The 13100-nt window shown below is 38.9% G+C and overlaps 1 protein-coding gene across 2 annotated transcripts in view; it reads left to right on the forward strand.

The window, feature by feature from the left end:
• The first annotated feature begins 1533 nt into the window (after positions 1–1533).
• The window catches only part of FIGN (fidgetin, microtubule severing factor), a 128945-nt gene continuing 117378 nt past the window's right edge, over positions 1534–13100 (forward strand). Inside the window, exons 1-2 of one of the 2 annotated variants that reach the window (XM_059167162.1) lie at positions 1534–2194; positions 2972–3141. In XM_059167162.1, the coding sequence (XP_059023145.1) occupies positions 3117–3141 (25 nt within the window). In that variant the 5' untranslated portion in view covers positions 1534–2194; positions 2972–3116. The remainder of the gene's footprint in view (positions 2195–2971; positions 3142–13100) is intronic. The other variant, XM_059167164.1, reaches the window with a different exon arrangement.

The raw sequence follows: 13100 nt of genomic DNA on the forward strand, positions 1-13100 counted from the left end.
TATTTGGTAAGATCTTGAATCACTTTGTTTTGTCTTTTAAATTCTGTCATCTGCTTAGATTTAACTAAAATAATTTTTCTTTCTCATTGTGTTAGCTAAGTGCATCTGTTCGAGGACTATCCATTCACAGGTAAGAAAATCATGAAAGGAGAATGAAATTAATTTCAAAGTATATATGTGGTATCTTTTAAAAGCTGCATTTCATCATCTGGAGAGCTGCAATTTAGTCTATTAAATCTATGGCAGAGAAGCAGGAAGAAATTCTTCCGTTATAAGGAGGGTCAGTACTAAACAAGTCTATTTTCCTTCCCAACCTTCAAAGGTAACATTCTCAGCCTCATGGGCTCCTGGTGGAATATATAATTTGCATCTTTCATTCTTAGCTTAGTTGAAATGGAGCGGCCTGGATGTCCACCAGGCCAAAGTATAAACTTAACATTTATCTATTAAAGTCATATTTAATGAAAACGAAGAGAAATTTATTACCTCACTCACTCTCTTGCTCATTACAATTCCTAAAGAACTTTGCCGAGCACATTATCTCGTAGACATCATGATCAAATGTTATTGTTTGCTTTATTATCTCAGTTGGATGGTTGGCTAGTCTAGAATGAAATAGGTTGAAGGCAATCCTCGCAGCCTAGAAGTCTGAATGAGGTTCCCATTCAAATGATCCTGGTTGTTTGGGGGTGGGGCGGGGTGATTAGTAAACCAACTGAGCTTACACTGCATAGTAAGCGTCTGGATGCAGCACATTTACATCTAACAAGAGACCCCAGAAAACGTGTGTGTGTTTCTTAAACCTTATGTTCCGAACAAAAGGCTATCTCAGCAACAGACAATCAGCACTGCATTGCTCCCTGGGATGCGAGCAACACACTCAACTGCACATTTCATTCTTCCTCAGCTCCCAGCACCACAAAGCCCCTACTCTCTTCCCACTCCTGGGTCCCTGGCTTGCTCCATAGAAGGGGGTTGGGAAAGCATGAGGCTAACGTCTATGCTGGCGCACCAGCAGCCCGCACCGGGGGCCCCCAGGCGCTGCTTTCCCCGGCCCAAGCCGCCTGGGGGAGGTAGGGAGGGGAACCAGGGAAGCGCGAGAGTGGACCGCACACCTAGACACTTATGATTTTATTTATTCACAAGGAGGCGGGGGAGGCGAACCGGCTTAATTTGGATTTCCCCCCCGAAGTTGCCTCTTCTTAGCAGATAAAGTCGTTTTCTGGCTGGTGCTGGGGGCCCAGGGGAGAGTGCGGGTGAGGTTCTGGCTTCTCGGGGCCAGATCCTGTCCAGTGTGCGGAGTCTTAGGGGGTGGGGAAGGGTGGACTGGCCGCAGCTGTCGAGAGGGCCAGGAGCCCGCAGGGAGGGGCCCGCGGGCGCGAGAGCCGCGCAGCCCTGTCCCGGGCCCTCCCAGGCTGGCTGGGGCGCGCAGGGGCCGGCTGGTCACGCGTGGGAAAGAAAGGCCCCTTCCCCCCACCACCACCACTTCCCCCCTCCACCCCAAGGCATTGCTCCCCTTTCCCCAGGCTGGGCCGCCCGGGAGTGCGGGCAGGGAGAGCTCCGCGTCCCTGCGCGCGTAATCATGACCTCGGGGCCCCCTCCGGGCCGCGTGAGCGCGTCGGCAAGGCTGGGCGGCCGCCGCGGCCCCGGCCGTGTAACATGACCCGAGCGGCTGGCCGGCCAGCGCGGCGCGGCCATTGAGCCCTCCCTGCCCATGAATCTCTGGCGCGTCTCTCGCTCGCTCGCCCGCTCGCCTCCCGCCTCCCTTTCTCCCCCTCCAGCTCCGCGGGCTCCGTGCGTCTCTCCCTCTCCCTCCCGGTCCTCCCGCTGCCCGTCTCTCTCCACTGCCCGCCTCTCGCCACTGCCTCCCGTCTTCTCTCCCTCTCCGCAGCCTCCGTCTCTTTCTCCCTCTCTCCTTTGAAAACTGATCTTTGGCTCTTAGTGTGAAAGTGATTTGAATTTGGCTCGGCGGCGCTCTGCGCCTGCGCCCAGCCTCTGGCATGCTGGCTCCTTCCAAGCAGCTGTTTTGGGTTTGAAATTCCAACATGGCAGAGGCTGCAGTCCGTCTTCCCTTCAAAAACTTGGAATGATTTCAAATCATAGGCACCTTCACTTAACCCTAGCTTCCATTCATCAGCAAACACGTCGAATCGATGCTACGCTAACCTATCGGGTTTTCGCTCCGCGCGTTCAGGTAAGAGGAGCTTCGTAGTTTTCTACCATCTGTTTAAATTTGTTTTTGTTTCTACTTGTTTTATTTTTTAAGAATATAAACAAATGCAAGACCCGTAATAAAAAGAGATCTTCCAGTAGTGCCGTAAACATTAAATTTAATTTGCATTCGCTTCTATTCTGTACGCCAACCTGCTGTCTAATTTTTCAGTACAAAGTAGCCCTGAAACATTATAATGCATATTTTTGCTGCTTAATCATTGTAACAATAGTATTGGATTAAGAGTTCGCGATAGCAAGAATCTCGTTTTCCGCTATATTGAGCTTAACTTATTACTATCTTTTTACTTCAAAAATAAAAAAATATAAGAAAGCGGAGCCATAGGGTGGGGCTAGACTTTCTTCGGGAACTAACTTCTAAGTAAATAAGAAGTGTAAATAAGAATCTTGCACACACAAAAAGTTGAGGTTAAATTACAGTCTCGTGGCTGGGGGAACGTGAAAATGTCAGAAGATCGGTTGCAGAAAAATGTAAGCACATCATCTTGGAGGGGGTACAGCGTGGTGGGCGTATTGTTGGCAAGGAACGGGAGAGAAAGATGTATAATTTAATGGTATATACAATCCACTGATCCTATTACCGTCCTCCCCGGAGCTCTTGTTAGTTTCAATGGGAGTGAGTGAAATTGACATGGACTTGCATTCCTGGTCATGTGCTTTTTTTCCTTTCTTTCTTCTCCTGTGATCTGAGATCCCCTTTTTGTTGATGTTGCTTTCCCCCTTAATTATATGCATGTAGGTTAAATGAATACCTGACGAAAGGGCCCACGTTTCAAGGCAGTGACATTTGATAGCTGAGAGGAAAAGTGGCTTTAATGAAAAGCAACCTTTGGAATTCCTGCTTGTGAGAAATCCAATTCAGCTTTTTGTGCTGCCAGCAAGAAATGATCAGTAGCACCAGTGTTTATGGTATGTCAGTTTTGGAATTTACTTCCTTTGCATCTAAATAGGAAAGACAAATTAAATAGCATGATAAAAACCATTGAAGACTCTCCTTGGGAAGCAGACGCTCATGATATATAATTCCTTTAAATAGATATATGTATATTTTAATCTGTCAAAATGCTTGTTTGCTTTTGCTATCACTTGTTTATATTTCAGTTTTGATTAATAGATTACTGGAGTCCACTTTTGTCTGTTTTAGCGGTAATCCCAAAGTTGCATGTTACTAGTAATGCACTATATAACCACTGAAGTCAAATGGTATGTAAATTAGTTAAACTCAGTGTGGGGTTTTTTGGGGAGGAGGCTGGGTGGAGAGGGGAGAGGGCGGGAGTGTGGGGAAAGACTGCTTACTAATGAAAGTATGTATAAATATATATATATATATATATATATGTATGTACACACACAAAATTGGATGAAAATTTTTTTTTCTCAACCTATTAATGCAATTTGACTATCTGCTCTCTGGATGATTACACTTTGTGGAGTAATCAGTTCTTCTGAGTGTGTTTTTTTGGGTGAGTGAGCGAAGGGGTGTCTTTTAGATAAAAATAAAAAAATATATATTTTGATTGCTTTAAGTCTTTAATGCCTTTTAAGAAACAGTGGTAGGTTTTTTTTTCCTTGCCATTCACTTGTCTGCTTGTCAGCGCTTTTTACTTTTAACCTGTGACAGAATTAAATAATCAAGCACTGAAATTGACTTTGTTTGAAATCGCTCTTTCCTCTTTCTTCACAAAAAAAAAAAAAAAAAAAAAAGTCAGATAAATGGAGTGAGAGGGGGTTTTCAATAGCTCTTGTGACAGTGCCCTGTGTATACTTTATGATATTCAATTAAGCCTAAGAGGGAACAACAACAAAAAGATGTTAAAAGTATTTTGCATAACCACAGGATATATCCACTTTATACTGGTTTGGGTTTTTGTTGTTGTTTGTGTGTGGGTTTTTTGTTTGTTTGTTTGTTTTGTTTTGTTTTTTTGGGGTACATTTACCCTACCACCATGCATTCACCGTGGAAAGAGAGAGAAGGAAAGGGAGAATGTGAAAGAAAGAAATAGCAGTGGGGCAAAGCTGCCAGGGGTCTGTAATGTGGCCGTGGTTACTGCTCTCTCATAACACAAATGTGAATACAAGGAAAGGCACTACTGGAGCCGCTGCGCGACACACACTTTTGGTTGGACTCTGGTGACTATTGAGCTAAACACACACTGCTCTCACACGATAGAAAAGGATTTGAATTTTGCATTTGGAACTTGTTGACTTTGAAGCGATCAATAAGAAGACTGTTTATTTTAGATGCACATAATTTGCCCTGAGAAATGTTTTAAGGAGGAGAGAGCACAGCTCTTTTTCCCCCGGAGCTGTTGGAGCGAATGGGATTGCCAGATGGGCGATTTCCCTCTGTGATGTTAAAGCTGTAATATATATTCAGAGCAGATTGGGCTGCTGCCTGTGATGAGGAGGATATTACATTTATAAATTTTAAATTGGAGCTCGGACAATGTGCTGAGAGCAGAAATTGGATGGTTTGACTGTTCACCGTATTGATACTTAAATGTGATTTCTAGGTAGTAGTAATAATAATCATTGCAATAATATGTAAAAAACATGTTGGGGTAGGCAATCATATAATTCATGACATTTAACAGCAGATTTAAGTGTGTAAATTGCCCCCTCCTCTGTCTCTGCTTACTATTAAATAATAGTCACATAATTTATTTCTCTGTGTTTAAATGCTTGTTGTGCAAATGACGGTCACTCAGGAGCCTTATCACACACTAGAATTCTGGGGAGGAAAAGTTTATATATATATTTATATTTATATTCATATATATATATATATAAAGTAGACACTAGTGTATATGTATAAAATAGCATTAATGGTTCCTATTCTGTAATTCTATCACTCTGATTATTTTTAGATTTTGTTTGTCTCAAACGCGTGGCCTAAAGGAACCAGAACTACAAACCTAAAAGGCTGGAAAGTGGGCAAGTGCTCTCACTCTGGCAGCTCTGCTGTTGCAAATTAAAAGTGTGTTGTGGTCAGGAAATGAAAGCTACAATGTCTCTTTTGAACAAGTCGTTTATCAAGAGAAACATCTATCAGGGACTGCCTTGTCACATTGATTCTCTAAAAGTTAGGTCCGAGGTGGAAGCTGCTTTGATGTTTTTGATCCTAAATTTAATACAACAGAAAAAAAGCAAGGATATTATGACCAGAATAGATTAAAAAAAAATGTTTCCTGGAACCAACAAGATCTATTTATTAGTACTGTACTATGTGTGAAGTTTTTTGGACATAAGAGTTGAAAGGTTGAAGAGGAAACCCTAGCCTTTATAAACTGATGGTTGTTAAATATGTATTTATAGTATGTTCAGTTATAGCTGGCTTCTTGGTTCACATGGACATTTTGAAAATAGATCGTTTTAAAGGGAAAATTATTTGGAGAGGGTGTTTTGGAACAATATGCAGGGAATCAGAGTTTTCATTCATTCAAATTTTAAAGTTGCCCTCTTCTTTCATCCTCTCTTCTAGTTCTTTATTGCTGTTTCCTCTCATTATTTTATGTGTGACATGTTAGTTTTTCTTTGGGAAAGAAATAGTTTTTCTGTAAAAGCCATTTCCCCAAACATGCTTGCTCACATCATCTTTATTGTTTATTAATTGTGCATGTAGATGGTTATCAGTGTAAACCACATGGACTCACTCAAGTCTTTTGGAATTCCAGCCTGAAAATATAGGTAGGTAACAAATAAACCATGCCATGTATTCTTGAATACGGCATATGTTGCATGCATTATTCAACTTTTAAAAGGTATTGTTAAGAAAATAACCAATTAAGAAAAATTTTTTTGTGAAAGCAGTTAAAAGCAGCCTGCTTCAGTTTGGGAGGCAAAGATAGGAGAGAAGTGTTCCTTTGAAATAGTTTTTGGATACTTGTCTTATACTGCTGTTGGCTCCTTGCTCTTTCATATGGATCTCTCAGCAACTAGGCTGATAGACCACAAAGAGTGTGGTGAGAGTTTTGGGAAGTGTAATACTTGCTAATTAATCATGTCCGAAATGAAAGAATCATAGTAGGGTAATAAAATCTCATTGTTGTTTTCCTGGAAGAGAGTAAGACTTCTGTTTGGAAGCTGTATGTGTGAGTTGACTTGCTTTTTCTCTTCTCTTAAAAAAGACAGTTTATAGGGTCTCCTTACAATTATTTCAGGAACCATTTTTTGGGGGAGGGGGAACAGAATATTTTCTTTTTCCTGACTATACTGAATCAGTGATATTCTTGAAATTATCTCTGGTATCTACTGAGTGAAAACAGAGATTATTATTTTTTTTTCTCTAGTTACATTAAAGACTCCAGTAGCTGAGGTTCCAGTACTCAGTTGTGGGGTTTTTTGTTTGTTTGTTTGTTTTGTTTTGTTTTGTTTTCCATGAATAGAAAATCTTTTTGTTGTTTTTATTCATGTTAGGTAGGAACTTTGAAAACCTGTTTGTAGTCAGGTACTTCTGATAGACATATAAGAGAGCAGAAATTTTATTAATTACTCTTAGATAGTATAAGAGTATGACCACAGTGGAGAAAAGTAGTACTTCCAAGAATTGATAGAGAATATCTGTGTTATAACTTGACATTTCTAAGATTGTTTAAGGTATTAGCTACTTGAAAAGACAAATGAGTGATATCACTAGAGGTAAATTCTTTTTCTCCTTAGCTTTGCTTGTTACCTTTTAGATTTTAATATTTTGCTTAGCTCATGCATGGGGACAGATTCCCTAAAGTTTATGTGTCTGCAACATTTTTCAGAATTTTCATCTCAAGGTGAAGACGGCTCTGCTAATGACTCCCTATTTTTGTCTGTGAATGTTTAGATGCCTTGAATGATTGCCTAATTAAGTAATCAGTTTTAATAGTCTGAAATCAGCAGAATTGCTAGGTGTATTTGAAACAATTCCAGGCTTTTATGATTTGTACTTTCCAGTTTGTTCTTAGAATCTTGCTTAATAGAAATGTTTGCTGTTTTGCCTTTTATCAGTATATTCTTAAGTACACATTTTGCATACTACTTTTATAAAGTACCACATTTATTGTAGTGGGGCTAAAATTTAATTACCAGGAATTTAAACTGATTTATAAATTTTTGATTGGGAGAAATTGTTCTATAGACATTTGTGTGAAATATTGACATATGCTACTGATTGATAAGACTTGATTAATCAGCATATCTGCTTTTTTATCTCAAGTCATTGAAAAGCCAGAATAAACAAATGGCACAGAAAGCAATGCAATTTTTTTCCTTCAATTAAAAAAAATCTTATTATAATTGTCTCTTTCTTCGGGGGGCATATAAGGGCTAATGTTTCATTAAAATCAGTTGAACTTAGAAATTATTTGGGGTACTTCTACAAGTCCAAAAAATGCTTCCATCTTCAATTAACTCTCTCTCTCTCTCTCTCTCGCTCTCACACACACACACACACACACACAATTATAGCTAAATTTTTTGTCTATGAAAAATGAACACTTTTCAAAAACTGAAAACAAATGCTTATTTAGCAAGTGCTTTAAATCATGGTTGGAATTTGTAATTTTTTTCCTTTTCTTCGAAATGTGAATTTGTATCATTAACTTTTTCACTTAACGTATGGTAGAAATTTCAAGCGTAGCTGCTTGGACATGATTGCTGATTACTGATCTTTGGGGGTTTTTGGTCTTATCATTCAAATGGCAATTTTACTTGAAAGATGCTCCCTCCAAGAAATGCAGATAGTGGAAATAAGGAGTAGGCAAGAATACGGTGAAAATAAATTGTACTGATAAGTTTGCAGCAAATCAGAAGCAGGTGGGTTGCTGTTTCCTTCGGGCAGCCCCACGGATGCCTGCTCAGGACTCTGCCTCAGCACGGCACATGCTTCTGCTACCTGTTGATGGGAGCCTTAGGAGGGAGACTGAGGCGGCAGAAAAGATAGATGATCAGAAACCAACCAAACATCAGCTATCACATGGCACTTCCTGTTAATAATATTTACATATTTTATGCAACAAATCTGTTTGTTGTCTTGTTACTTGAGTATAGACACTTCTTAACATTGCATATGGTGGGCTGTTGTCTCCGGGTATTAGACGCAGGAAATTCAAAGGAGAATTTCAAATCAGAAGTCTTTATGTTAAATATATGTACAAATGGCTATGTTTGCTTATATTTGAGCCACTGTGACTTTCAGAGAACATTTATACTATTACTCTTCCAATTACTTTAGAGACCAATGCATTTAAAAAGTTGTACGTGTGGTTTATCCTGTGGAGGCCCAAGGTTAAACTTCTTTTTTTTTTTACCCTGTGACCTAGCTTAAGTATTCATATTTTTATGTGGGGAAAATCTTTGTTTTAGAAAGTATTTTTTTATAGCATTGGGACATTTGCTTCTTATTAGACTTTTGTTCTCATTTTCAGTCAAGAGTGGCTTTTATAAAAAGTTTATCAGCAATATTATAGCTTACAAAAAAGATTTTCTTACGGCAAAATATATAATGTAAAATACCGGTAAAATGTTTTCTTAGTATCAAAAACAACTTTACTCAGTTCCTCTCTTGAGTTGGTAATGAATGTATTTACTCCACTCCACTTGTGGATGTATTGCTGGCAAGAGAACAGAAACTGCATTTTCTTCATCTACCAAAAAAAAAAAAAAAAAAAAGTCTTTCTTTTTTCCCAGATTCAAGTAATGTTTGCCTTATGTCAATTGGATGCTTTTTAAGCAACTGACAGTTGATTAAATGCCATAGTAAACTCATCTGAGAATGAATGACTTCTACTTTCCTGCTTTGGTTCCTGAGGAGGTATTATTCATGGAAACAGTAACCTTCAAAATAAAATTTTAAAAGTAGTGTAATGTGAAGCCATGGGTTTCCAGATGTAACCGTAAACTTTTGGCTATTCTTTTGATTTATTATCTGTACTATCAACACGCACTGTCACCTTCACCCAGGGCTGGCCACGTAATTTCTGGGGCTTGGTGCAAAAAATAAAATGTGGGGCACCTTGTTCAAAACTTATTAAAAATTCGAGACAGCCACAGCAGAGCAGTAAACCAAACACAGGGCCCTTGTGTGGGGGACCCTGAAGGTGTGTGCAGGTCACGGGGCAATGAAGCTAGCCCTGCCTTCAGAACCCACAAACTTTTATCATTGAGGGCCAGCTCCGTGCAAGTCACTGGGTTTTCTGCTTAAGGGACTGACTCTCCCACAGTTGTTCCCTGTGCCTCTGTCCAAAGAAACACTGATGGTCACTGAGTGAATCAATGGTAAATGGACCATTAGGTATCTTCTGCTCTTTCTGCACATGAATTAGTGTGACAGAAATATTTGCTTTTATCTCATGTTGCCCTTTGCCTGATGTGTGCTCCATGTAGCCCATGAATTCCTGTACAGAGATTCTTAAAAGGAGCCCTGTGTTTTGTCATTGCTCGCAGGCAGGTATATACTTAAATATGTGCTCACAGGCTCAGAATGACTGGGGTGGATTTTAGTAAGGTGTGCAGGAAGAGCCTGGAAGTTTCTCTGTTGCTAGGTACCACCACCACCCCACCTGAGTGTCAAGCCCACGGTAAATAAGTATTTCTAAGGTAGAATCCGAAATCCTCTAAACATGTAGAAAATCCCGACCATTCAAAAATAAAAGCACAGCTCACTGAGTGCCATTCAGACACAAGGGGCCAACGCAAAAGTAATTACCTTGTTATAAGAGTAGCAGCATTGATATTTTGACATTAGAAAGTGGCATCGTGGCTCCATAAACACATGGTGACAGCTGTGTTAAAGGGGCACAGTGACTCCTTCATGCAGGAACATTAACTGCAGTATGTTATATTCAAATTGTGAACTTGGTTTCTGAACCTGGGTTGAAATAGCCCCCTTTTCCCTTGAATAATATAGTCAGCAGGTAGGATTCCTTTCTCCTTGGGCTTGAACATTCTGTGTCCAGGGGTGGACCAAACGTTTACACTCTTGCTTCCCAAGATACTTCTCAATGAGATCAAGCATCATATCGAGATACCTAAAACTAAATTTTGAAGTCAAGCGGCCTTTTCAAATCAAAACTGAGATACGATGGAATGTCCAGCAAGTAATGGATCTGAGTGCACTTGAAGTTGTACCATTTATTTTCAAAAGGTATTTCTCACATCAGATGACTCTGCCAGGAAAGGAAATATCAAAGACCTCGGAAAAGTAACTATTCTTTTCTATAATCCAAGACTGGGGTGAGGGTGGGGGGCTTTAAAGATATTTCTGAGGAAGAAAAAAAATTGAACTTATTTTGAATGCCTTGTTAGACTTTGTGGAGAGAAATACTATATATGAGACCTTCTCAGAAGAGAAAGCTTTGCCCTGTGTAATAACAAGGCATTGCTCTCTCAGTTGATATGTGCTTTAATGAAAGGAGGCTTCAAAATAACTATTAGAACAGTGTCCCGTTTAATTATAAATTCACCCTGCAGTTTAGAAATTGTTTGCCTCAAAGGCATGATAAATTTGTAATATTTTGATAGGTGGTTAGCCACCAAGCACATTTTTTTTAGTGTTCCATAACTGATCTAGAAATTCTATAGTATAATTTAAATCAGAACCCTTCTCCCACCTTACTCCTAGCCTTTAGAGTGCTAGCTTTTCGCAATACGTGTTTGGCCTTGGGAAGGATTAAACAAGGAATCTGGGTAAATCTGTGGCAATATAGTGCATTGTTATGCCCCAAATAACTGTTTTATTTCCCTTTTATTCACTTTTCCCTTTCCATTTCAAATTGAAATTAAGACCGTAAACTCTTTCTCTTAGATCATATACCTGAATGATGCTAAATTATAAATCTTAATTAGGTATGACTCAGTGATTTTAATCTTACAAGATAATTATTCTGAATAGGATAAAAGGTTCCCTTCAGATTGAAAGCATTTTCATTACAAACCCCATTTAAGATCAAACAAAGACCATTAAACAAACAGAATACTGTTATTCTTTTAAGCCTAAGAGTTAATACTTTTGAGTTTAAGTTGTGAATGAGGAAATAAGAACATAGGTAGAGCTTTAGTGTTTGCAAACTCTAAGCGCTTTTGATAGATTTTACTGCTAGGAATTACATGGATGGAGAGGAATCTTTTAAATAAAAATTACAGTTTTGATTATCTAAATGGAATATGCTCTCGTGCATGTGCATAGATACATTTCTTTGTGAAGGTACTGATGTCAGGGACATTTTGGGTATTTCTTTATGAGTAATTAGGTTAACGGGGTTAGTTAGAAAATGTATCCTTTCCTGGAAAATGAAAAATTGCATTCAAGCAAAGGTAAAAGAGTAGAACATATTCATGACTTTAAGTACTTAAAAATATATTTTATGAGTCATTTTTAAGAATAATATCCAATATGTAACTTGTTAAGAATAATAGCCATTTTTACTTTTTAAAGCATATCTATATTAAAACTGACTCTCCCTTCATGAGTCACAAATCTGGAGTCAACTTTAGGCCCAACTTAAAAAAGATGGGGGTCTAATCCCCTGCCCGGATCGCAGTATCCTATGCCAGCAGTATTGGTGCAAAATTCTTTAAAGAGGGATTTTCGTTTGCATTATTCAGAAGATCAAGCCACATTTTTGAGGGGGAGTACTGATAAGACCCAAATGGAGACTTTGGGACCCCGTATGACCTACATCTTTGTCTGACAAACTAGAAGGAGAAAATATCACCACCTTTGGAATTTTATATACCTACATGAACAGTACTCTTTCTTTCTATGGGAGGATTTTAAATGTACTAAGAATAAGGATTCCCTAATTGGAAAAATAGGCTTTATGTAATGACAAGAGTACCAATCAACGAGTCATCAAAATGAATTTAGTTATGATGGTGGAATAGTGGCACTAAAGATTCTTACGCAGAAGTGGATGTTGAGACTGAGCTAAGTGTCTCTTGAGAAAGAAAAATTCTGCACATTTGCAGGATTCCTTTGGGGATTTTTTTTTTAACATGAGTGTGAAATCTTTATCAATAACATTTAAGCATTTAAAGTATTAGGAAAAAATTCTACTGTTGGAAGATATTTATTATACCTTTGTCCTTTTCAGAAGTCCTCAGTGAACTCATACAATTCATTAATGGTTGTTTTGCTTGTTTGTTCTATTTTTGTGTCGTTTTATTCTGTTTTAAGATCAAAGTAAAAAAACCTTAATGGGAAACTATTTTGTACTGTTTGTCTTTAGAAGTACCTACTGAGAACACTACACAACATGTGGCATAGTTTGCTTATAACGATGGACAAAAATCCACAATTCTACCCCAATATAATTCTGTTTCTCTGGAATGGACCTTACTCTACAAAATGCCACTATTCCTAAACTTTCATATGGTAGGTGTTGCTGATGTATCATTGTAATGCACATGTGTTCCTAAACATGTATCTTTTTTGTGTTCATCTATAATTTCTAACAGCTAACTGTGCAGGTGTCTTTGTGCTGGGGTCAGGGAGAGCAAGGTTTTCTACCTACCTTGCTATTTGCAGACATGCTGGGAACCGTGCTGTCTCCTCCATCTTTCCGCTGCTGGGACCCAGTTTTACTCATACCCGAGTACCGTTTTGATGAGCTGGGTTTTCGTTTTGTTTTTTAGTATTTATCTGTAGGGTGGTGCTTATTTGATCATCTGGAAAATCAAATTTCACTTGAGCTGCTAGAATATGATATTTACACCATGAGGAGGTAGTTTGAATTAATTAAGAGGATATTGAGCTGTGTAGTGGGAGGAAGTATAAATGCATTTTTTGGCAGGGACACCAGGTGAAAGACAACTTGTAGGAATGGGGAAGTAGTTAGAAGGAAATAAATTAGGGAAGTTGTTGAGGAAAGCAAAGGGTGATGATGCTCTTCACATGA

This window comes from Mustela lutreola, chromosome 3 (genome assembly GCF_030435805.1).
Source record: "Mustela lutreola isolate mMusLut2 chromosome 3, mMusLut2.pri, whole genome shotgun sequence".
Lineage (NCBI taxonomy): Eukaryota > Metazoa > Chordata > Mammalia > Carnivora > Mustelidae > Mustela > Mustela lutreola.